This window comes from Oncorhynchus mykiss, chromosome 13 (genome assembly GCF_013265735.2).
Source record: "Oncorhynchus mykiss isolate Arlee chromosome 13, USDA_OmykA_1.1, whole genome shotgun sequence".
Lineage (NCBI taxonomy): Eukaryota > Metazoa > Chordata > Actinopteri > Salmoniformes > Salmonidae > Oncorhynchus > Oncorhynchus mykiss.
The window spans coordinates 68,252,169-68,278,900 of record NC_048577.1 but is presented as its reverse complement, the minus strand read 5'-3'; the positions used below and the strand labels follow the sequence as shown (position 1 = coordinate 68,278,900).

Here is a 26,732-nt window from a genome sequence, read left to right as displayed (position 1 = left end):
CCAGCTCTGATAACGGGTTTACCCCCAGAGGAATGTACATGTTTCCTGGAGACAGGACCAGCTCTGATAACGGGTTTACCCCCGGAGGAATGTACATGTTTCCTGGAGACAGGACCAGCTTTGATAACGGGTTTACCCCCGGAGGAATGTACATGTTTCCTGGAGACAGGACCAGCTCTGATAACGGGTTTACCCCCAGAGGAATGTACATGTTTCCTGGAGACAGGACCAGCTCTGATAACGGGTTTACCCCCGGAGGAATGTACATGTTTCCTGGAGACAGGACCAGCTCTGAAACGGGTTTACCCCCGGAGGAATGTACATGTTTCCTGGAGACAGGACCAGCTCTGATAACGGGTTTACCCCCAGAGGAATGTACATGTTTCCTGGAGACAGGACCAGCTCTGATACGGGTTTACCCCCGGAGGAATGTACATGTTTCCTGGAGACAGGACCAGCTCTGATAACAGGTTTACCCCCAGAGGAATGTACATGTTTCCTGGAGACAGGACCAGCTCTGATAACGGGTTTACCCCCGGAGGAATGTACATGTTTCCTGGAGACAGGACCAGCTCTGATACGGGTTTACCCCCAGAGGAATTTACATGTTTCCTGGAGACAGGACCAGCTCTGATAACGGGTTTACCCCCGGAGGAATGTACATGTTTCCTGGAGACAGGACCAGCTCTGATAACGGGTTTACCCCCAGAGGAATGTACATGTTTCCTGGAGACAGGACCAGCTCTGATACGGGTTTACCCCCAGAGGAATGTACATGTTTCCTGGAGACAGGACCAGCTCTGATAACGGGTTTACCCCCAGAGGAATGTACATGTTTCCTGGAGACAGGACCAGCTCTGATACGGGTTTACCCCCGGAGGAATGTACATGTTTCCTGGAGACAGGACCAGCTCTGATAACGGGTTTACCCCCAGAGGAATGTACATGTTTCCTGGAGACAGGACCAGCTCTGAAACGGGTTTACCCCCAGAGGAATGTACATGTTTCCTGGAGACAGGACCAGCTCTGATAACGGGTTTACCCCCGGAGGAATGTACATGTTTCCTGGAAACAGGACCAGCTCTGATAACGTGTTGATGTGCTGTTTGTATTCTGTTTTTCCTACTGCTGCCTTCTTGACCAGGTCTCCCTAGCCAAAGAGACTGTGTGTGTGTAGATTGTGTGTGATAGAGTGAGTGTGTGTGTGTGTGTGTGTGTGTGTGTGTGTGTGTATGTGTGTGTGTGTGAGAGAGAGTAAATACCCAGATAATGGTAAGAAAGATAAACAAAATATAGAAATAATAGCTAACATAAAGAACATAACATAAAGAACATGACAGCATTGATAGTAATACAAAATCAAATATTTATTAACTATGAACATTCTCCGTTATTAAATAACCTTATGGCTAAAAACAGCTTGAGGGTTACTACAATACATCAGTCAAAACATGAAAACACAACTACGTACAAAACACCATTAAATACAGTTGGAATGTAGTTAGAACTCAAACTATTCAAATCAAACAGAAAAACAACAAAATGTTGGATCAACACATTTAGATTTCTAGATACTCTACTTTGCTTTTGCATTACCCATAGTGCAGTATCAGTATTTTAGGGGTCATAGGTCAGATCAGTGGTCATGGTTGATATGCATGGACAAAAAAACTAACTTTAATGCAGTTTTTATCATATTCGCTGTTTACGTAAACTGCTCTTTGCCTTTGTACCGCAGTACAAAGACCATGGGCGCACCTTCCTGAAAACAATGACACCATACTTTGCTGAAACCTGTTCTGCCAGTTAATGTCCTTAAAGACTAGAATGTTCCACTGTGGTTAGTCAAAAACATGACAAGATAGTAACCCTGACGGATGAATGTGTGAACTATCAAACAGATATGTCGCATTGTGTTTCATCGATTACTTGTTTCTTGCTTGTATCAGGGCACGTTTATAGGAATCATTTTCTCTAACTAGAAGTCTCATCATTTCATGAAAATGTTTTTCTGCAGCGAGTGTAATGCAAGTCAAGGTCTCCTTGGATGAAGGTCAACAATATTTATAACCAGCATTGTTAAAATAACTGCTGTAATTCAAATCAGACCCTAAAACAAGACAATGTTCAACTGTAGTCCATGAAGAGGTATAAGGATTGTGTGCACAGCTATTCTGCCGTACAATTGCAAACTGCTGCTACACATTTGGTCAAAGATGAGTTCAGACTGAAATCAGGCTTAGTAGTATCTGTTATATCTTGTGACAAAGTGTCCTGGTTCTATTAGCTTCTGTTATATCTTGTGACAAAGTGTCCTGGTTCTATTAGCTTCTGTTATATCTTGTGACAAAGTGTCCTGGTTCTATTAGCTTCTGTTATATCTTGTGACAAAGTGTCCTGGTTCTATTAGCTTCTGTTATATCTATATATATCCAGTGTGTGTTATTGGGTGTCCAGTTTGTCCAGTGTGTGTTATTGTGTGTCCAGTTTGTCCAGTGTGTGTTATTGTGTGTCCAGTTTGTCCAGTGTGTGTTATTGTGTGTCCAGTGTGCGAGTGTGTGTGTCCATTGACACAGAGTTACCATGGTTATTATTTCCAGGAATAAATTGGTCCAAACTGGTGTGTGTGTTACTCCATGTATTTAAATGTCATATTGTGATCAAACATAAAACACATGATTAGAGTGAAACATCATGTTTTTTTGGCCCCATGAACACCTGACACAGGGACACTGAGGAGTCAACATCATTAACCTTAAACCCTGGATAGAGGGGCTCCGTGAATGTGGTGTAGAATGTGTACAGGTGGGTCAGTGTGTCAGAGGAGACTCTGTAGAAGGACAGAGTGCCAGCTGGCCAGTCCAGATACACTCCTACTCTGTGGGAGCTGGAGGGGGGGACGTCTAAGGTAATGTGAACATTATTGTGCCTGGCATAGTAACTTTTGTCAGAAAAGAACAGACTCCAGGACTTGTCATTGGATCCAATAACACAGTCATTACCCCTTCCTCTCCTGCTGATTCCTTTATATGTCACTCCAATGTCAGCCAATCCCCCACTCCCCTCTACCTCCCAGTAACAGCGCCCAGTCAGACCATCTCTACACAGCACTTGCTGCCAGAACTCAAATCTCTCCTGGTGATCAGGATACGGTTGTGTCTCCCTGCTACGTGTCACCTTTCTGTTATCCTCAGTCAGAAAGAGGAGTCTGTGTGCTGTGTTTGGGTCCAGTGTGAGATCACAGGCATCTGGTGGATGAAACCAGACACAATGTTAGAAATCATCATCATTCACATTAGAATGTTAACTCCCTGGCGACCTGAATGCTCTCGTTGGCTGGCCCTCACTACATATCCGTCACCAAACCCACTGGCATTTATAAGTCTTTGCTAGGTAAAGCCTGGCCTTATCTCAGCTCACTGGTCACCATAGCAACACCCACCCGTAGCATACGCAGCAGGTTTATCTCACTGGTCATCCCCAAAGCCAACACTTACTTCGGCCGCCTCTCCTTCCAGTTCTCTGCTGCCAATGACTGGAACGAATTGCAAAAATCACTGAAGCTGGAATCTTATATCTCCAGAGCAGCTTACCGATCACTGTACCTGTACACAGCCCATCTGTAAATATCACACTTGACTACCTCATCCCCATAGTATTACTTACCCTCTTGTTCTTTTGCTCCCCAGTATCTCTACTTGCACATCATCATCTGCACATCTATCACTCCAGTATTAATGCTAAATTGTAATTATTTTTCACCTCTATGGCCTATTTATTACCAACCTCCCTACTATTCTACATAAGCTGTACATAGATTTTTCTATTTTTCTTTTCCTTTGTGTTATTTACGTTTGTTTATGTGTAACTCGATGTTGTTTTTGTTGCACTGCTCTGCTTTATATTGGCCAGGTCGGAGATGTTTTTTTTATTTTATTTTTTATTTTACATTTATTTAACTAGGCAAGTCAGTTAAGAACACATTCTTATTTTCAATGGCGGCCTGGGAACAGTGGGTTAACTGCCTGTTCAGGGGCAGAACGACAGATTTGTACCTTGTCAGCTCGGGGGTTTGAACTTGCAACCTTCCGGCTACTAGTCCAATGCTCTAACCACTAGGCTTCCCTGCAGCCCCGGTAAATGAGAACTTGTTCTCAACTGGCCTACTTACCTGCCTGTCTCTCTATGTCTGTCACTGCCTGCCTGTGTGTGTATCCCCTTGCCTGCCCGTCTGTCTGTCCCCCTGCCTGTCCATCTGTCTGTCCCCCTGCCTGCCCTTCTATCTGTTAAATAAATGTGAAATAAAAAATAAAAATGATGATGTAGCCAATTTTGACTTTGAATAATAATAATAACTTTAAATAAAGGTGCAATAAAAATAAGAAAAAAATTACTAATTAATTTAATGTAGATGTTTCTAGGTATCAACAGGAGAAGTTAATGTAACTTGAGACTTGTTGAATGGTCATATGTTATACTGTATGGTAATATAAAACACACTTATTCACATTAATTATATACACACACACACACACACACACACACACACACACACATCCCGAGCACACACACACCTGTATGTATGCATAAATACACATTTCTAGCGTAACACGAACACACCACACACATACACACACACTGCCAAAGCTGCTCTTTCTAAACTTTGGTGTCCCTGATTTCTGCTTCTGTAGAACTACAGATTGTATGTAATATGACCAAGTCAGTAATGATGGTGGTCTTTGACTTAACTTGAATTAAGACTTATTCTTAGTCATATACTTCACAGCAGTCAACACTCACATTTTCTAAGTCCAGGTTTCATTGTGTACTCTCCACCATGATCCACACTGTAGCGGTAAGCAGAAGAACAGACAGTCATTGAGTGATACACGTGAACACACACACACACACAGCATATAAGTTTGTTCAAGTGGTGGTAAGAATGTTTGTCTTAACTAGCCTGATAACTCAAACATGCCTGATATGAACATTGACATAAACCAAATCAAATCAAATCAAATCAAATTTTATTTGTCACATACACATGGTTAGCAGATGTTAATGCAAGTGTAGCGAAATGCTTGTGCTTCTAGTTCCGACAATGCAGTAATAACAAGTAACCCTCTACATACTTGACTTTCTCCAGTCTGCAGTGTGGATCCTCCAGTCCAGCAGAGAGCAGTCTGACTCCTGAGTCTCCTGGGTGATTGTAGCTCAGGTCCAGCTCTCTCAGGTGTGAGGGGTTTGACCTCAGAGCTGAGACCAGAGAAGCACAGCCTTCTTCAGTGACTAGACAGCCTGACAGCCTGCAAAGAGTCAAATCATATTTAAACCACACTGCTATTCTTTAGTGGTGAAAATAGTGGCAGTATATTTCCTCAACATATTCAGATATATCAATGTCCAGCAACCTTTCATATCTATTCGTAAATTAATGATTAATTGAAATGACAAAAAATCAAAGTATGGCTGGTAGAGAGAAAAATATAAAGTCCAAATATTATAGTAGACTGACCAGACCAGTTTAAAAAGCAGTATCAGTTAAAAGACAAACAGTGAGGTATCAGATTTAGATTGGTGTGGACTGTATACTCAGTACATATCTATTTTGACAGTGAAGATAACATTTTAAATGTGGATCTGTACTCCAACATTTTGGATTTGAGGTCTAATGTTTCATCTAAGGTGACAGTATATAGTGTCACCTTTAATTTGAGGGTATTTTCATACATATCTGTTTCACCGTTTAGAAATGAAAGCCCTTTATGTATCTTTATGTATCTAGTCTACCCATTTGAATAAGTCATAAGTATTCTGACCAATTCACGTATAGTGTATTCAAGTAGTCAAAATAATAGTATTTGGTCCCATATTCTTTGAACACAATGACTACATCAAACCTGTGACTTGAGAAAGATCATGAATTAATCATTAATAATAATGAGTGAGAGAGTTACAGAGGCTACAACAAGACATTCAAACCTCAAATTAAAAGGTGACATTCTGAACTGTCATCTAATATGAAACATATGATCTCAAATCCAAAATGCTGGAGCATAGCACCAAATTTAAAACTGTAAACTTCACTGTCCAAACACATATGATGTGGACTATGTATCTGGTAAACACATATGATGTGGACTATGTATCTGGTAAACACATATGATGTGGACTATGTATCTGGTAAACACATATGATGTGGACTATGTGTCTGGTAAACACATATGATGTGGACTATGTGTCTGGTAAACACATATGATGTGGACTATGTATCTGGTAAACACATATGATGTGGACTATGTATCTGGTAAACACATATGATGTGGACTATGTATCTGGTAAACACATATGATGTGGACTATGTGTGCCTGGTAAACACATATGATGTGGACTATGTGTGCCTGGTAAACACTTGTGGATCTGGTGAACATCTACCACCTGTTGACCAACTACAGGAACGCTGACCTCAGAGTCTCCAGTTTACAGTGGGGATTCCCCAGTCCAGCAGAGAGCAGCTTCACTCCTGAATCCTTCAGGTCATTGTTACTCAGATCCAGCTCTCTCAGGTGTGAGGGGTTTGACTTCAGAGCTGAGACCAGAGAAGCACAGCCTTCCTCTGTGACTTGACAGCCTGACAGCCTGCAAAGAGTCAAATCATATTAAAACCACACTGCTATTCTTTGGTGGTGAAAATAGTGGCAGTATCTATTTTTCAACATATTCAGATACATCAGTGTCCTGAAACCTGCCATATCTATTCAAAATTGAATGAATGTATCATTATTAGAAATTATCATATGGCTTGAAGAGAGAGAATTGTATTGTACAAATATCTGAGTTGACTGACCAGACCTTCACCTCTGATGTTAGCTTTAAAAATAAAATTTTAGTACTTCTTCAAATGGGAGAACTAGGTCCATGAAGTGCTTTCATTTCTAAAAGCTAACACAGATTTTTATGAGTACCTTAAAAATGAAGGTGACATTCTGTACTGTCACCTAACATAAAACATAATACATCCAATCCTAAATACTGGAGCAGAGAGACTCATTTAAAACTGTAACTTCACTGTCCAAACACATATGGTGTGGATTATGTGTCTGGTAAACACATGTGGATCTGGTGAACAGTTATCACTTGTTGACCAACTACAGGAACACTGACCTCAGAGTCTCCAGTTTACAGTGGGGATTCCCCAGTCCAGCAGAGAGCAGCTTCACTCCTGAATCCTTCAGGTCATTGTTACTCAGATCCAGCTCTCTCAGGTGTGAGGGGTTTGACTTCAGAGCTGAGACCAGAGAAGCACAGCCTTTGTCCGTGACTCCACAGCCTGACAGCCTGATAAAGAGATCATCATGATTTCACAAACACACTGTTAATTTAACACCAGTAGTGTAGAAGGACAATGGCAGATGCATTTGGTTTATTCTCCCAAAAAACATATAGATTCATCTTTAATCTCCTAGAAATGTATGGTCACATTGTTGTAATATTTGTGTTGCGGAGAAATGACCAGGCAGGAGCCGGGAGTACTGTTAGTTTTTGTTTAGTCAAAACCCCTCGTGCTCTACAGTTCCCGGCACCCCAGTGCGCATGTGCATTTCCTATTAGGTGTAGTAACGTAACACTGCAGTAATGCATTACTGCTTAGTAACAGCACAGTAACTACTAGAAACAGATGTAGATCCCAGATACTACACTCCTCCCCATAGTGTTTAACTACCAGAGAACAAGGTAAATATGTTAGGTAACTACTAATGCAATATCTGAACAATGCACTCTTAAAAAAATTCAACTACTGGGTTGAAGCAGACTTTTCAGAGCCCAGCACAAATCCAGGGGATTATTCTGCCCCGAAGATGCCCCAAAGATGGAGTTTGTGTCCTAATAACTATCCCAGGTAATGTCCTTTTTCTTTCCTTTTATCTAGGACATATTAAAGTGTTTGTTTTACTGTTCGTTACCTCCTTAACCAGCTCAACTCACAGGTCAAGCTTTTGAGGTGTCCTTCGCTGTTGAATAGGATATCTCCGCTCCTCCTGGGCTTCCTGTGGTGGGCCAGGTTCGGGTGGAAGGTCAGGCTCTGTCTCTCCCGTACGTCCACAGTCAGGAGAATAGTCCTGGGGGTCGTTATTGTTCCTGTTCTCTCGGCATGTCTCTGCTGGGGCGTTGGACCGTAGCAGATGATCCACATGAACGTTGACCTGGCGATGACCAATTTGGACTTGGTAAGTCAAAAGTCCTCTGCGTTGCAAGATCACACCTGAGTTCCACAGGCGCTTGGGGTGTCTGAAATCACGTACCATCACCCTCTCTCCCTCTTTGAATTCTCTGACAGTCTTTGAGTGTCTATCATGAGCTTTCTTCTGCTGTAGCTGGTGCTTTGCCACAGTGCTTGACTGGATTCTGGTTTCAACAATGTCAGGCGGGTATGTGGTTGGCCTTTCAGAAACAGTTCAGCTGGTGTACATTCCTTTACTGTGTGTGGTGTGTTACGGTAAGTAAACAGGAACTGAGGAAGCCTTTGGTGGGTGGGCACAGACTGAACCTCGAGTCTAGTCCAGGCCTTCTTAAAGGTTTGCTCTCTCCACTGCTCCGTTTTGATTGCGGATGGTAAGGTGGTGACAGGATTTTTACCTTTATTTAACCAGGCAAGTCAGTTAAGAAAACATTCTTATTTTCAATGACGGCCTAGGAACAGTGGGTTAACTGCCTGTTCAGGGACAGAACGACAGGATGTGCCTTACTCCGTTGTCCTTGAGAAACGTTTCAAAATCGTTTGACGTGAACGGAGGGCCATTGTCTGATACGAGCTCCTTGAATAGTCCAAAGGATGCAAACAGGTGTCTGAGAAGATTGATGGTCTTCTCGGCTGTGGTCAGTTGAGTAGGGAACACTTCAATCCACTTGGAATGGACATCGACGACAACAAGGAAATGTTGCTTGTCAATTTCGGCGTAATCCACATGGATGCGTTCCCAAGGTGTAGCAGCCCAGGACCATGGATGAAGAGGTGCAGCAGCAGGCTTGTTGCGAACAGCTTCACAAGGTGAGCAGTGGCCTACATGCTGTTGAATGTCCTGATCCAGTCCAGGCCACCACAGATAACTGTGAGCGAGTGCTTTCATTCGAGTGATCCCTGGATGTGCCTCGTGCAGGTCAGATAGCAGTCTCCTCTGGAATTCGTGAGGTACCACCACCCTTGATCCCCACAGAACACATCCTTGATCAGTGGACAACTGGTCTTTCTTGTCGATGAATGGACGAAGGTTATCGTCATTTACGAAGGTTGGGCAACTGCCTAATGTTAAGTCCAAGACTTTGGAAAGCACTGGGTCTTTCCTTGTTTCCTCTGCTATGTCAGAAGCAGATATGGGCAGTTCATCAATGAGAGAGATCTGGAAGACTGCTCTATCATCTTCACTATCGGAGTCACTATTGCATGGTAGTCTCGATAGTGCATCAGCATTTGCGTGATCACTGGATCGTCTGTACTCAATCTCGTAGTCGTAGGCTAACAATATCAGAGCCCAACATTGCATTCGAAGTGCAGCAAGGGTTGGTATAGCTGATTTTGGTCCAAGGATGGCCAACAGAGGCTTGTGATCTGTCAGCAGTTGGAACTTCCTTCCGTAGAGGTATTTGTGAAACTTCTTCACTCCGAATATGATGCTCAGGGCTTTCTTCTCAATTTGAGCATATTTTTTCTCACTTGGTGACAGATTCCGTGATGCAAATGCAATAGGGTGTTCTTCACCTGACGGTAGAACATGTGAGATGACGGCTCCTACTCCGTATGGAGATGCATCACACGCGAGTCTCAGCTTCATCTCTGTGTTATAGTGGGCAAGCCACTTGCTCTTTAGCAGATGCTGTTTGCAAGTATTGAATGCTTCTTCGCATTGTGGGGAGCAATTCCACTTTGTATCGGCCTGCAGCAGTTGGTGAAGCGGATGCAACAATGTGGACAAGTTTGCCACAAACTTTCCGTAATAGTTCAGGAGCCCCAAAAATGACCTCAGCTCTGAGATATTTGTGGGTGCTGGTGCGTTTACAATTGCTTCCACCTTGCTGTTGGTTGGGTGCAGGCCTTGTGCATCAATCTTGTATCCGAGATACTCCACTGAGTCCTGGAGGAACTCACACTTGCTGCGTTTCATTCTCACTCCATATTTCTCCAGTCTTGACATCACTTTGTCCAGCACTACAAGGTGCTCTCCAATGGTTGGTGCTGACATGAGGATGTCGTCCATGAAGCACACAACATGGTCTATACCGTCCAAGATCTGATCCATTGTGTGTTGGAATATTGCTGGAGCTGTCGTGATTCCATAGGCCAAGCGATTGAATCTGAATAGCCCCTTGTGTGTATTGATGGTCAGATACTGTTCTGACTCCGGATCCAGCTTCAGTTGCTGATAAGCGAATGCCAGGTCCAGCTTACTGAAAACCTTCCCACCAGCTAGAGTGGCAAACAGATCTTCAGCGTTTGGTAGTGGATATTCCTCTGGTAGTATGCAGCGATTTACTGTGACCTCGTAGTCACCGCACATTCTGATGGTCTTGTCTTTCTTTGGAACTACAACAATCGGAGCGGCCCAGTCGCTCCTCGCTACTTTCATGATTATGTTATTCTTCTGTAGGCGGTCCAGTTCCTTCTCTACTGCTTCCTTAAGAGCATAGGGAACCGGACGTGGTTTGTGAAAGATAGGCTTGGTTCCTTCTTGCACTCTGACTTTTGCTGTGAAGTCTTGTATTTCACCGTAGCCATCTTTGAAAAGTTATTTGTGCTTCTCCAGCATATTAGTGAGTGTAGCCTGACTCACTGGTTTGTCATTTCTCAGACTGAAGATTTCTCCCCAGTTCAACTTGATCTTTTGTAGCAAGTTTCTGCCTAGCAAGGCTGATTTTTCTCCTTTAACAATGACAAGCGGTAGCGTCCACTCCTTCCCCTCATACCGGACTGGTACCTGGATCTGCCCTAACACAGGAATAGTGTCACCAGTGTATGAAGAAAGGCGGATGGACGCGGGCTGAAGAGGGCAGTCTTTCATTTTTTCTTTGTAGAGTCTCTCTGGAACCAGAGATACAGACGCTCCGGTGTCCAGCTGCATTTTAACCTGTTTTCCCGCTAACTCCATGTTGAGATAGATTCCATCTTTTAGTTGTTGAGCTGTGTACACTGTGAACAGTTCCACTACTGTTTCAGTTGTACCTTCCTCTTCTTGTGCTGCGTCTGACACTTTGTGTGCTCTTGCTGTGCCTTTTCGAGGCCTTACACACTCTCTGTAAATGTCCAACCTTTCCACAATTGTGGCACTTTTCATTTTGGAATCGACATTCACTGTGCTGATGATTATCTCCCCCACATCTGTAGCAACTTGGCTTAGACCTTTGAGATGTGGGCTGCTTTGTTCTTGTGTAACCTTGAGGACGGGACTGAGAAAAGTGTGACTTTTGTGAGCTTTTTTCACCACGTGCATCACTGACCTTGTGAACACCTTTCTGACGTTCTGCATGTCCCGATAGCTCAATAGTATCCCTGTGGACAAGCTCGAGTCCAAGTGCTATATCACAGGCTTTCTTAAAGGTCAGGTCCTTCTCTGACAGGAGCCTTCTGTGATATGCTTCACCTGTGAGACCACATACAAACTTGTCTCGGAGAGCATCATCAAGAAATCGTGCAAACGCACATGTACTTGCCAGCCTTTTCAAAGCAAGGATGTAGTCAGCCACGGTTTCCCCTTGACTCTGGTGATGTTGGTAAAATCTGAAACGTTCTGCAATGAGAATTGGCTTAGGCTTGAAATACCTTGAAATAGTTTCAGTCAGTTCTGCATAGTTCAACTCCACTGCTTTTATTGGTTCAATGAGACCTTTCAGCAATCCATACTCCGTTGGACCCAAAACACATGATAAATACGTCTGCTTCTTTTCATCTTTGATTTCATTTGCAGCCAGCCAACGTTCAAAATGCTCCAAATAGGAATCAAAATCCTCAATCTCTGGTACTCGACCAATGGTTGCCATTTTCACAGTTAATTGTTCAGTTTCCTTATTCCTTGTAATCCTTAATTTTCATCTAATTCTTCACTTCAGAAGTTTCTGCAATTACTTCATTTACTGCACTCATTTGTAATAATGTGTTACGGTCCTTCTTCCTTTTTCTTCTTGCCAATATTTCTCCACTGATATCGCCTAATTTCAATGGGTTCAATGACCGTTTTTTAAATTGAACCACCAGAGAGCAGTGTCGCTATTCTGGACTCCAATAGTCTTGCTACTTGGCAGCTCCTGAATACTGTACTAGCAGTGCTTAGCCTTCTCTACTGGCGAAAGAAAATAAAAAATAACTGACGAATTACATAATTATTTTGAGTTTCATTACTCACGCAACATTCTTCCCTTCAAGCAATGTCCGTTTATGTAGTTTAATCACCTCATCGCCACTGTGATATTTGTGTTGTGGAGAAATGACCAGGCAGGAGCCGGGAGTACAGTTAGTTTTCGTTTAGTCAGAACCCCTCGTGCTCTACAGTTCCCGGCACCCCAGTGCGCATGTGCATTTCCTATTAGGTGTAGTAACGTAACACTGCCGTAATGCATTACTGCTTAGTAACAGCGCAGTAACTAATATAAACACACGTAGATCCCAGATACTTCAATTGTTATACTAATGTGAACAGCAATGCACTGAGTAAATATGTTTTTCAACAATTCATATTTTTCTCTAAAGTGAATATTTCTTCCTGATGATTAGTACTTAAAAGTAATGTTATGTACTCACAGAGCAGCTTTGGAGGCTTTGACCACTGGCAGCAGCCTCAGCAGACCTTCCTCTGATCTGGAGTATTTCTTCAGGTCAAACACATCCAGCTCCTCTTCTGAAGTCAGCAACACAAAGACCAGAGCTGACCACTGTGCAGGTGACAGTTTGGCTTCTGAGAGACTTCCTGATCTCAGGTAGCTTTGGATCTCCTCCACTAGAGAATGGTCATTCAGTTCATTCAGACAGTGGAACAGATTGATGCACCTCTCTGGAGAGGGATTCTCCCTGATCTTCTTCTTGATGTACTTGACTGTTTCTTCATGGCTCTGTGAGCTGCTTCTTGTCATTGTCAGTAGACCTCGTAAGTGCTTCTGATTGGACTCCAGTGAGAGGCCCAGAAGGAAGCGGAGGAAAAGGTCCAGGTTTCCTGTCTCACTTTGTAAGGCTTCATCCACAGCACTCTTGTAGACAGTAACTCCAGGCTTGTTTCTGAACAGCGCAACAAGGTTCCTGGATGTTGATTGAGGTTTGGTGATAAGATTCTCATTGTTGTTGATGAATGAAAGGAACACATATACAGCAGCCAGAAACTCCTGAATGCTCAGATGCACAAAGCAGTACACATTGTCCTGGACCAGCCCACATTCCTCTTTAAAGAGCTGTGTGCACAATCCTGAGTACACTGAGGCTTCATTGACATCAATGCCAGCCTCCTTCAGGTCTTCTTCATAGAAAATCAGATTGCCATTCACAAGCTGTTGAAAAGCCAGTTTTCCCAGTGACAGAATGCTCTCTTTATTCCAGTGTGGACCTGTCTCTTCTTTCCCAAGATACTTTTCATTCTTCTGTTTGGTATGAAACACCACAAGGTGTGTGTACATCTCAGTCAGAGTCTTGGGCATCTCTTCTCTCTTATGTTTCAGCATGTCTTCAAGCACTATTGCAGAAATCCAACAGAAGACTGGAATGTGGCACATGATGTGGAGGCTCCTTGATGTCTTTATGTGTGAGATGATTCTGCTGGCCAGGTCCTCATCACTGAATCTCTTCCTGAAGTACTCCTCCTTCTGTGGATCATTGAACCCTCGTACCTCTGTCACCTGATCAACAAACCCTGAAGGGATCTTATTGGCTGCTGCAGGTCGGGTAGTTATCCAGAGGAGAGCAGAGGGAAGCAGATTTCCCTTGATGAGATTTGTCAGCAGAACATCCACTGAGGTTGACTCTGTGACGTCACAACAGATCTTGTTCTTCTGGAAGTCTAGGGGCAGTCGACACTCATCCAGACCATCAAAGATGAACAGAACTTTGTACTTGTCATAGTTGGAAATTCTTGATTCTTTGGTTTCCATTGAGAAGTGATTGAGAAGTTCAATCAAAGTGTGTTTGTCCTCTTTCATCAAATTCAGCTCCCGAAAAGGGAATGAAAATACAAATTGGACATCCTGATTTGCTTTTCCTTCAGCCCAGTCCAGAATGAACTTCTGCACGGAGACTGTTTTTCCAATGCCAGCGACTCCCTTTGTCAACACAGTTCTGATAAGTTTGTCTTGTCCAGTTAAGGGTTTGAAGATGTCGTTACATTTGATTGCAGTCTCTGGTCTTGCTTGTTTCCTGGTTGTTGTCTCAATCTGTCTCAGCTCATGTTCATTATTGACCTCTCCTGTTCCACCCTCTGTGATGTAGAGCTCTGTGTAGATCTTACTGAGAAGTGTTGGGTTTCCTTGTTTAGCGATCCCCTCAAATACACATTGAAACTTCTTCTTTAGATGAGATTTGAGTTCACGTTGGCAAATCACAGCACGCTCACCTGAATGAAGAAATAACACAGAGGATATTAATATCACGTCTGTTTTAATGCCTACAGTGTTGTTGGACTGTTATAAAGTTATACATTATAATAATGTAATCCCTTAAACTCCTGTATAAATGTGTACATGATTTCATAATGCATTAGACACTGGAGTGACTGATTATATTATTATTATTATTGATGATTCATGTTGTGTAACGACTTTCCTCTTCTGAGGATCAGACCAGCCTGGTTTTTAATAAGAACACTGAACAAAACAATAAACGACAACGTGAAAAAACAAAACCTAAACAGTTCCGTGTGGAAACAAACACGGAAAATAAACACGAAACACAAAAGGAAAGGTATGATTCTCAATCAGAGACAACTAACGACACCTGCCTCTGATTGAGAACCGTACCAGGCCAAACACATAAATACTACATAGAAAAAGGAACATAGACAACCCACCCCAACTCACGCCCTGACCATACTAACACAAAGGGAACTAAGGTCAGAACGTCGACATGTCCTCTCTCTCTCTCTCTCTCTCTCTCTCTCTCTCTCTCTCTCTCTCTCTCTCTCTCTCTCTCTCTCTCTCTCTCTCTCTCTCTCTCTCTCTCTCTCTCTCTCTCTCTCTCTCTCTCTCTCTCTCTCTCTCTCTCTCTCTCTCTCTCTCTCTCTCTCTCTCTCTCTCTCTCTCTCTCTCTCTCTCTCTCTCTCTCTCTCTCTCTCTCTCTCTCTCTCTCTCTCTCTCTCTCTCTCTCTCTCTCTCTCTCTCTCTCTCTCAATTAATCACCACAACACATCCCTGCTGCTACTTGATGAGGTCACTAAGTGTTGTATTAAGGCTTCTACAATATCATTGAGTTAAAAAGCTATTTTAGCTGTACTTGAGCTACAACTTTTAAATGTTTGTTATAAAACAGCATTCAACATGAGGCAGACAGCTCTTACTTTTCTCCAGTGTGTCAGCAAGCTCCTTCTGGTTCATTTTCCTCAGGACGTGCAGTGTGATCTTCAGAGCCCCCTCTCTGGCACTGCTCTCCTGCTTCTCATCTTCAGCTTCCACCACTTCCTTATCCTGCTTCTGACTCTCAAAGCCTTGTGGGAGTTCTGAACTCAGAATCCTCTTGAACATCTTCAGCTCGTTCTTCATTAATGTGATAATATTCTCTTCAAGCAACTGAAATGAATAAAGTAAATAATTTAAGCAAGATAAGAAATGCTTTCTCATGAACACATTAATAAATGATTGACAGATCAACTTTACTTGAGAAAAACAAAAACAAATGTACATAACAGGACCACATACACTGAATATAGAGGCCAGGTCTGTTTGATGACTCTGGGAAGACTGACCACTGAGAATCTCTGACTCTGATCTCTTCTGTTGGTTTCTGGGGACAAAACATCTGAGGAGTATATACAGTGCCTTGCGAAAGTATTCGGCCCCCTTGAACTTTGCGACCTTTTGCCACATTTCAGGCTTCAAACATAAAGATATAAAACTGTATTTTTTTGTGAAGAATCAACAACAAGTGGGACACAATCATGAAGTGGAACGACATTTATTGGATATTTCAAACTTTTTTAACAAATCAAAAACTGAAAAATTGGGCGTGCAAAATTATTCAGCCCCTTTACTTTCAGTGCAGCAAACTCTCTCTCCAGAAGTTCAGTGAGGATCTCTGAATGATCCAATGTTGACCTAAATGACTAATGATGATAAATACAATCCACCTGTGTGTAATCAAGTCTCCGTCCGAGATACTGTTGTGAAGAAGTTTAAAGCCGGATTTGGATACAAAAAGATTTCCCAAGCTTTAAACATCCCAAGGAGCACTGTGCAAGCGATAATATTGAAATGGAAGGAGTATCAGACCACTGCAATTCTACCAAGACCTGGCCGTCCCTCTAAAATTTCAGCTCATACAAGGAGAAGACTGATCAGAGATGCAGCCAAGAGGCCCATGATCACTCTGGATGAACTGCAGAGATCTACAGCTGAGGTGGGAGACTCTGTCCATAGGACAACAATCAGTCGTATATTGCACAAATCTGGCCTTTATGGAAGAGTGGCAAGAAGAAAGCCATTTCTTAAAGATATCCATAAAAAGTGTTGTTTAAAGTTTGCCACAAGCAACCTGGGAGACACACCAAACATGTGGAAGAAGGTGCTCTGGTCAGATGAAACCAAAATTGAACTTTTTGGCAACAATGCAAAACGTTATGTTTGGCGTAAAAGCAACACAGCTGAACACACCATCCTCACTGTCAAACATGGTGGTGGCAGCATCATGGTTTGGGCCTGCTTTTCTTCAGCAGGGACAGGGAAGATGGTTACAATTGATGGGAAGATGAATGGAGCCAAATACAGGACCATTCTGGAAGAAAACCTGATAGAGTCTGCAAAAGACCTAAGACTGGGACGGAGATTTGTCTTCCAACAAGACAATGATCCAAAACATAAAGCAAAATCTACAATGGAATGGTTCAAAAATAAACATATCCAGGTGTTAGAATGGCCAAGTCAAAGTCCAGACCTGAATCTAATCGAGAATCTGTGGAAAGAACTGAAAACTGCTGTTCACAAATGCTCTCCATCCAACCTCACTGAGCTCGAGCTGTTTTGCAAGGAGGAATGGGAAAAAATTTCAGTCTCTCGATGTGCAAAACTGATAGAGACATACCCCAAGCGACTTACAGCTGTAATCGCAGCAAAAGGTGGCGCTACAAAGTATTAACTTAAGGGGGCTGAATAATTTTGCACGCCCAATTTTTCAGTTTTTGATTTGTTAAAAGAGTTTGAAATATCCAATAAATGTTGTTCCACTTCATGATTGTGTCCCACTTGTTGTTGATTCTTCACAAAAAAATACAGATTTATATCTTTATGTTTGAAGCCTGAAATGTGGCAAAAGGTCGCAAAGTTCAAGGGGGCCGAATACTTTCGCAAGGCACTGTATATATAGCCATATACATATATATATATATACACATACAGACATATTCACACACACACACACACACACACACTCACTCACTCAGGGAGGGAATGTTGTTTTTACATGAAAATGGAAGAAAAGGATAAGCCTATGGATTATGAAAACAACAAAAATAAATGTGAAAATTGGAGAGGACAAATGACCAGAGATAGTGTTGTTTAACTCACTGACCCATGAGTTTTTCTTACCTTTGTTTCAGAGAAAAGTCTCCCTCTCTAAACTTTATAGGTGTATCCATAGACCAGTCACTCTTCATGGACAGACCGCTGGGCACAGGGGAGGCTGGTCTCTCCTGCTTGATTGAACTTCAACACAACAGAGACAAATATTACATCTCTCATCTACTCTGAGCTCAGATGGGGAAACATAAGAAGAGTTTAATTTCAAAACGCTATATATCCATTTTCAGAAATGTTGGTAAATTAGCGTTTATAGTTCAAATAAATTATGAAAGGTGTGTTTTATCACTGTCTAATTATGGGGTTGGTCAATGACAGACATGTGTTTGTTTAAAATCTATCACTTGAATGGTTTCAATTCAGAGAGACAAATATTCATGTTATTTTTGTTTTTAAAATCAAGATATCTGCCTCAGTCTCAGAGAAATCAGTAGTACTGCTAGGTTTAACACAGTAATAATATATATCTGCCTCACTCTCAGAGAAATCAGTAGTACTGCTAGGTTTAACACAGTAATAATATATATCTGCCTCACTCTCAGAGAAATCAGTAGTACTGCTAGGTTTAACACAGTAATAATATATATCTGCCTCACTCTCAGAGAAATCAGTAGTACTGCTAGGTTTTACACAGTAATAATATATATCTGACTCACTCTCAGAGAAATCAGTAGTACTGCTAGGTTTAACACAGTAATAATATATATCTGCCTCAGTCTCAGAGAAATCAGTAGTACTGCTAGGTTTAACACAGTAATAATATATATCTGCCTCACTCTCAGAGAAATCAGTAGTACTGCTAGGTTTCACACAGTAATAATATATATCTGCCTCACTCTCAGAGAAATCAGTAGTACTGCTAGGTTTTACACAGTAATAATATATATCTGCCTCACTCTCAGAGAAATCAGTAGTACTGCTAGGTTTTACACAGTAATAATATATATCTGACTCAGTCTCAGAGAAATCTGCCTCACTCTCAGAGAAATCAGTAGTACTGCCAGGTTTAACACAGTAATAATATATATCTGACTCACTCTCAGAGGAATCAGTAGTACTGCCAGGTTTAACACAGTAATAATATATATCTGACTCACTCTCAGAGGAATCAGTAGTACTGCTAGGTTTAACACAGTAATAATATATATCTGCCTCAGTCTCAGAGAAATCAGTAGTACTGCCAGGTTTTACACAGTAATAATATATATCTGACTCACTCTCAGAGGAATCAGTAGTACTGCTAGGTTTAACACAGTAATAATATATATCTGACTCAGTCTCAGAGAAATAAATAGCACTGCTAGGTTTAACGCAGTCAAATGTAAATAAATAACTAATAACTATCTAAAATGTTTACAGTAATAACATCTATGTTTACAGTAATAACATCTATAATGTTTACAGTAATGACATCTATAATGTTTACAGTAATAACATCTATGTTTACAGTAATAACATCTAATGTTTACAGTAATGACATCTATAATGTTTACAGTAATGACATCTATTATGTTTACAGTAATGACATCTATAATGTTTACAGTAATGACATCTATTATGTTTACAGTAATGACATCTATAATGTTTACAGTAATGACATCTATAATGTTTACAGTAATAACATCTATAATGTTTACAGTAATAACATCTATAATGTTTACAGTAATGACATCTATAATGTTTACAGTAATGACATCTATTATGTTTACAGTAATGACTATTACCCATCATGAGCTATTTTAATCCCGCCCCTCTGCTCCTCTCAGCCCAGTCCACCTGTCTCTGTAGAACATCCTCTTGATTTCCACCTGGCATATATTATTCAACTGTGTTGTGAGTCTTACATGGATTTGAACCTTTCTAGTCTCATAGTATCCACAGACTGTCAGATAAAGATACATATTTTTCATAAGAGTATTATTCTACTGTTGATTGACTGACTATGTCTTTCCAAATCCCCCAGCACTGCTATTTCTATGTAACGGTTTTCTTTAGGTGAAGGAGAGTTGGACCAAAATGTTATTCATGATTTTTAATGAAGAAAAAACTATACATGAATAAACTAAACAAGAAAAGTGAAAACCTAAACAGTCTTATCTGGTACAAAGGAACAAACACCCACAAAACACACAGTGAAACCCAGGCTACCTAAATATGGTTTCCAATCAGAGACAATGACTAACACCTGCCTCTGATTGAGAACCATATCAGGCCAGACATAGAAATAGACAAACCAGACACACAACATAGAATCCCCACCCAGCTCACGTCCTGACCAACACTAAAACAAGGAAAACACACAAGAACAATGGTCAGAACGTGACATTCTAAAGATAATTTTAAACTAATATTGTGACTTTTCAACTATTTCCCTGTAAATTCTATTCTTAGCTAAAAATGTTACAGACACATGAAGGTACCTATAAGCAATCATTTCTGATGAATATTTTTTTTTAAATGTGAATTTTGGGGGGATTTAATGATTTAGAAATAAAGTTCTTTATTGACAATGTCATCTCACCTCTTGGCTTTGGTGTCATGTCCCCCAGAGAGTCTAATTTTAGAGGCAGGGCCCCCCTCCTCTCTCTTCCCAGAGAGACTCATTTTAGAGAACTGTCGTCTAAACAGAGATCCAACATGTTGGTTGTGGTTAACACAGTGAAAACTAATTATGGAATGTCAATTGTTCTATTGTATTCATTATCTCTTAGAAATTAAACATTTACTGACAGACACATCCAAACAGTCAGGTGATTTAATGCATCACATGAACATGTAGTGGTGACTGATATGTTTCACCTCTTCTCCATGTAGAGAAACTATTGATAATAACAATACAATAATAATATTAATAATAAATTCTCACTTTGTCTTTTAATCATTTCACTCATTCTAGTGTGTTTCTTTGTTCAACAGTTATTAATTTAATTCATAATAACAATGTTAAGAAAAGTATTTGTGGTTTCATACCAAATTATACAGGAAGCAGGAGCTCATTCTAATTTTTAAAAACAACACATTCTGATATTCTGAAAGATGATTTAGAACTATGATACATTAACATTTTTACAAATGGTAAAATAACCAGATATACGCATCCTATAATACGATATATGAACAATAGGTTTTTTAAATTTGATTTGCCTACGCCCAGTTAGCGCTATTTTGTATGATTGAACTGTCACGTACCTGTCCCAGGTGAAATGGACTGTTAGATCTGAGTGTTTTACTGTCATTCACTATACTAAAATAACACTATACATTTAATGTCTCTACACACTTTACAATAATCCCTGGGAAGATTCTTACCTTGTAGCCTGAATTCACAACCAGAACATGTCAAGTCATTGAGATATTTTCCGTTGTGCTGAGAGAGCACCTTCCTGATAACAAGTGTGTTTGTATCTATGTTCTATGTACAGTTGATCTTTGGATGCAATAATATCTGGTCAAAGTCTAGTGACTCAACACCATAATATAGAATAAACATAACAGTAGTTTAACCTTTGGCCAGTAGAGGCCATGGCAGATTATAACATGTAGAATCATTATGATGATCCAGGTTCATATTATAAAATGTAGAATCATTATGATGGATCCAGTTTCAACATATCTCCAACTTTGAAGTATATTTGGGGTCCCAAATTTTTGACATTCTTGACACCCTCAAACCAACAAAGTTTCCTGATTCTGATCTGTTTAAACCAACTCTTAGTGTCCTGATTCAGATCTGTTCAAATCAACTCTTAGTGTCCTGATTCAGATCTGTTCAAACCAACTCTTATTTTTTTATTTTTTTTTTATTTTACCTTTATTTAACCAGGCAAGTCAGTTAAGAACAAATTCTTATTTTCAATGACGGCCTGGGAACAGTGGGTTAACTGCCTGTTCAGGGGCAGAACGACAGATTTGTACCTTGTCAGCTCGGGGGTTTGAACTCGCAACCTTCCGGTTACTAGTCCAACGCTCTAACCACTAGGCTACCCTGCCGCCCCGAATTAGTGTCCTGATTCAGATCTGTTCAAACCAACTCTTAGTTTCCTGATTCAGATCTATTTAAACCAACTCTTAGTTTCCTGATTCAGATCTGTTTAAACCAACTCTTAGTGTCCTGATTCAGATCTGTTCAAATCAACTCTTAGTGTCCTGATTCAGATCTGTTCAAACCAACTCTTAGTGTCCTGATTCAGATCTGTTCAAACCAACTCTTAGTTTCCTGATTCAGATCTATTTAAACCAACTCTTAGTTTCCTGATTCAGATCTGTTTAAACCAACTCTTAGTGTCCTGATTCAGATCTGTTCAAACCAACTCTTAGTGTCCTGATTCAGATCTGTTCAAACCAACTCTTAGTGTCCTGATTCAGATCTGTTTAAACCAACTCTTAGTGTCCTGATTCAGATCTGTTTAAACCAACTCTTAGTTTCCTGATTCAGATCTGTCTAAACCAACTCTTAGTGTCCTGATTCAGATCTGTTCAAACCAACTCTTAGTGTCCTGATTCAGATCTGTTCAAACCAACTCTTAGTTTCCTGATTCAGATCTGTTCAAACCAACTCTTAGTTTCCTGATTCAGATCTGTTCAAACCAACTCTTAGTTTCCTGATTCAGATCTGTTCAAACCAACTCTTAGTTTCATGATTCAGATCTGTTTAAACCAACTCTTAGTTTCCTGATTCAGATCTGTTCAAACCAACTCTTAGTTTCCTGATTCAGATCTATTTAAACCAACTCTTAGTGTCCTGATTCAGATCTGTTCAAACAAACTCTTAGTGTCCTGATTCAGATCTATTTAAACCAACTCTTAGTGTCCTGATTCAGATCTGTTTAAACCAACTCTTAGTGTCCTGATTCAGATCTGTTCAAACCAACTCTTAGTTTTATTTAACTCTTTATTTAACTAGGCAATTCAGTTAAGAACAAATTCTTATTTACAATAACAGCCTACCAAAAGGCAAAAGGCCTCGTGGGGGATAGTGTCTGGGATTAAAAATATAAATAAATAAAAAATATAGGACAAAACACACATCACGACAAGAGACAAAACACAACACTACATGAAGAGAGAACTAAGACAACAACACAGCATGGCAGCACCACATGACAACGCAGCAGGGTAGCAACACAACATGACAACAACATGGTAGCAACAAAACAGGGTACAAACATTATTGGGCACAGGCAACAGCACAAAGGGCAAGAAGGTAGAGACAACAATAAATCACGCAAAGCAGCCACAACTGTCATTAAGAGTGTCCACGATTGAGTCTTTGAATGAAGAGATTGAGATAAAACTGTCCAGTTTGAGTGTTTGTTGCAGCTCGTTCCAGTCGTTAGCTGCAGCGAACTGAAAAGACGAGCGACCCAGGGATGTGTGTGCTTTGGGGACCTTTAACAGAATGTGACTGGCAGAACAGGTGTTGTATGTGGAGGATGAGGGTTGCAGTAGATATCTCAGACTGGGGGAGTGAGGCCTAAGAGGGTTTTATAAATAAGTATCAACCAGTGGATCTTGTGACGGGTATACAGAGATGACCAGTTTACAGAGGAGTATAGAGTGCAGTGATGTGTCCTGTAAGGAGCATTGGTGGCAAATCTGATGGCAGAATGGTAAAGAACATCTAGTCGCTCGAGAGCACCCTTACCTGCCGATCTATAAATTATGTCTCCGTAATCTAGCATGGGTAGGATGGTCATCTGAATCAGGGTTAGTTTGGCAGCTGGGGTGAAAGAGGTGCGATTACGAGAGAGGAAACCAAGTCTAGATTTAACTTTAGACTGCAGCTTTGATATGTGCTGAGAGAAGGACCCCGTACCGTCAAGCCATACTCCCAAGTACTTGTATGAGGTACTTGTACAAGTACTTGTACCTCATGCTCTAAACCCTCAGAGGTAGTAATCACCTTTATGTTGGGAGAGGGGCATTTGTCTTACCAAACCACATGACCTTTGTTTTGGAGGTGTTCAGAACAGGGTTAAGGGCAGAGAAAGCTTGTTGGACAATTGACTGGGGCACAGTGCTGTGTTCTGCTGGTGGTGGTGGTGTGAGGCCTTAACCTCTGCCTCCCTCTCTCATTCCCTCTTCCTGGTGGTGGTGTGAGGTCTTAACCTCAGCCTCCCTCTCTCATTCCCACTTCCTGGTGGTGGTGTGAGGTCTTAACCTCAGCCTCCCTCCCTCTCTCATTCCCTCTTCCTCAGTACGATGTAGAAGAGACCACTGACCAGACACAGAGGGAAGGACACCCAGGCCAGAATGTAGGCAAAGCCAAACACAGCATCCTCCTCCCCATCCGGACGCATTACCGTGTAGATTATAGCTCCACACATCACAAACAGACCTGGAGAGAGGGGGAGGAAAAGGAAGGGAGATGGGAGAGGAGAGGAGAAGGGAAAGAGAGAGAGAGAGGGAAAGGGAGAGTGGGGGAGAAGGGAAAAACGCATGGTTAGTTTTAGACAGCTGTTGAGGATCATTCATTTTTTCCAAGTTGACACACCTAATATTTTGTGACAGACTTGGTTATGTTCTGTATATTGGGACAGGGCTGAATCTTCTAGCTTCCACTAGTTAACATCCTGAGCCAGAGAACCACGGCCATATGCAGATTCTTTATTTTTATCCAGCCAACTCTGCCCACAGGATCAAATTGAGTTAGCTAGCTAAGACACGGTATCTAGCATGAGATTTGATTGGGTTCCAACTCAGAGATTATGACACACCTAACATAGAGACATTAAACCAAACCTTGTGTTAAGGGACCTGACATTGAGGCAGTAAACCAAACCTTGTATTAAGGGACCTGACATTGAGGCAGTAAACCAACCCTTGTGTTAAGGGACCTGACATTGAGGCAGTAAACCAAACCTTGTGTTAAGGGACCTGACATTGAGGCAGTAAACCAACCGTTGTATCCGGCCCTGTTGTGACCATTCTGAGAAATCATATGAATCAATCATATCAATCAACTTCTTTGAATCACACCTTCATGATGCAGAATATATTACTTGTTTGCTGATAAGTACAACTTTAACTTCTCTAGAGCCTGTAAAGTATAAACTTTTTTCTCTCACTATTGTGACTGGTGGGATTAAATGTGTTAAGGCTGCGATAATATCATTGAGTTACACGGCTACTTTAGCTACAGCTTTTAAACGTTATAAAACAGCATTCAACATGAGGTAGACAGCTCTTACTTTTCTCCAGTGTGTCAGCAAGCTCCTTCTGGTTCATTTTCCTCAGGACGTTCAGTGTGATCTTCAGAGCCCCCTCTCTGGCACTGCTCTCCTGCTTCTCATCTTCAGCATCCACCACTTCCTGCTTCTGACTCTCAAAGCCTTGTAGGAGTTCTGATCTCAGAATCATCTTGAACATCTTCAGCTCGTTGTTCATGTCATAATATTCTCTTCAAGCAACTGAAATAATGTCAATAAGTGTATGAATGATTGACATATCAACTTTACTTGAGGTAAACAAGTGTCTAAACTCACAGATACTAAAGGCTACTTCAATAAACAGATTAATACAGGTGTATATATCTATTGTTTAAATGTTTTATGTAACCTTTATTTAACTAGGCATGTCAGATAAAGAATAAATTCTTATTTACAATGTCAGGACTCCCAATCTGCCCTATTGGACTCCCAATCCGCCCTATGGGACTCCCAATCCGCCCTATTGGACTCCCAATCCGCCCTATGGGACTCCCAATCCGCCCTATGGGACTCCCAATCCGCCCTATGGGACTCCCAATCCGCCCTATGGGACTCCCAATCCACCCTATGGGACTCCCAATCCGCCCTATGGGACTCCCAATCCGCCCTATGGGACTCCCAATCCGCCCTATGGGACTCCCAATCCGCCCTATTGGACTCCCAATCCGCCCTATGGGACTCCCAATCCGCCCTATTGGACTCCCAATCCGCCCTATGGGACTCCCAATCCGCCCTATGGGACTCCCAATCCGCCCTATGGGACTCCCAATCCGCCCTATGGGACTCCCAATCCACCCTATGGGACTCCCAATCCGCCCTATTGGACTCCCAATCCGCCCTATTGGACTCCCAATCCGCCCTATGGGACTCCCAATCCGCCCTATGGGACTCCCAATCCGCCCTATGGGACTCCCAATCCGCCCTATGGGACTCCCAATCCGCCCTATGGGACACCCAATCCGCCCTATGGGACTCCCAATCCGCCCTATGGGACTCCCAATCCGCCCTATGGGACTCCCAATCCGCCCTATGGGACTCCCAATCCGCCCTATGGGACTCCCAATCCGCCCTATGGGACTCCCAATCCACCCTATGGGACTCCCAATCCGCCCTATGGGACTCCAAATCCGCCCTATGGGACTCCCAATCCGCCCTATGGGACTCCCAATCCGCCCTATGGGACTCCCAATCCACCCTATGGGACTCCCAATCCGCCCTATGGGACTCCCAATCCGCCCTATGGGACTCCCAATCCGCCCTATGGGACTCCCAATCCGCCCTATGGGACTCCCAATACGCCCTATGGGACTCCCAATCCGCCCTATGGGACTCCCAATCCGCCCTATGGGACTCCCAATCCGCCCTATGGGACTCCCAATCCGCCCTATGGGACTCCCAATCCGCCCTATGGGACTCCCAATCCGCCCTATTGGACTCCCAATCCGCCCTATGGGACTCCCAATCCGCCCTATGGGACTCCCAATCCGCCCTATGGGACTCCCAATCCGCCCCATGGGACTCCCAATCCGCCCCATGGGACTCCCAATCCGCCCTATGGGACTCCCAATCCGCCCTATGGGACTCCCAATCCGCCCTATGGGACTCCCAATCCGCCCTATGGGACTCCCAATCCGCCCTATGGGACTCCCAATCCCGCCCTATGGGACTCCCAATCCCGCCCTATGGGACTCCCAATCCCGCCCTATGGGACTCCCAATCCCGCCCTATGGGACTCCCAATCCCGCCCTATGGGACTCCCAATCCGCCCTATGGGAC

The 26,732-nt window shown here is 42.2% G+C and overlaps 1 protein-coding gene and 1 long non-coding RNA gene across 2 annotated transcripts in view; both read right to left on the bottom strand.

Moving 5' to 3' along the window:
• Positions 1 to 2,341: 2,341 nt before the first annotated feature.
• Positions 2,342 to 26,732, bottom strand: part of LOC110485296 (NLR family CARD domain-containing protein 3-like) — a 373,592-nt gene continuing 349,201 nt past the window's right edge. The window contains exons 6-13 of the mRNA XM_036942522.1: positions 15,877 to 15,961; positions 15,519 to 15,747; positions 12,788 to 14,579; positions 7,165 to 7,338; positions 6,466 to 6,639; positions 5,133 to 5,306; positions 4,801 to 4,847; positions 2,342 to 3,248 (exon numbers count right to left, since the gene is read on the bottom strand). Coding sequence (XP_036798417.1) covers positions 2,680 to 3,248; positions 4,801 to 4,847; positions 5,133 to 5,306; positions 6,466 to 6,639; positions 7,165 to 7,338; positions 12,788 to 14,579; positions 15,519 to 15,747; positions 15,877 to 15,961 — 3,244 coding nt within the window. The 3' untranslated portion in view covers positions 2,342 to 2,679. The remainder of the gene's footprint in view (positions 3,249 to 4,800; positions 4,848 to 5,132; positions 5,307 to 6,465; positions 6,640 to 7,164; positions 7,339 to 12,787; positions 14,580 to 15,518; positions 15,748 to 15,876; positions 15,962 to 26,732) is intronic.
• LOC110487499 lies at positions 19,984 to 21,076 on the bottom strand. The gene is made up of 3 exons (XR_005035750.1): positions 21,058 to 21,076; positions 20,270 to 20,368; positions 19,984 to 20,029 (listed from the first exon to the last, which is right to left on the bottom strand). It is a non-coding gene; the product is annotated as an uncharacterized LOC110487499 (long non-coding RNA).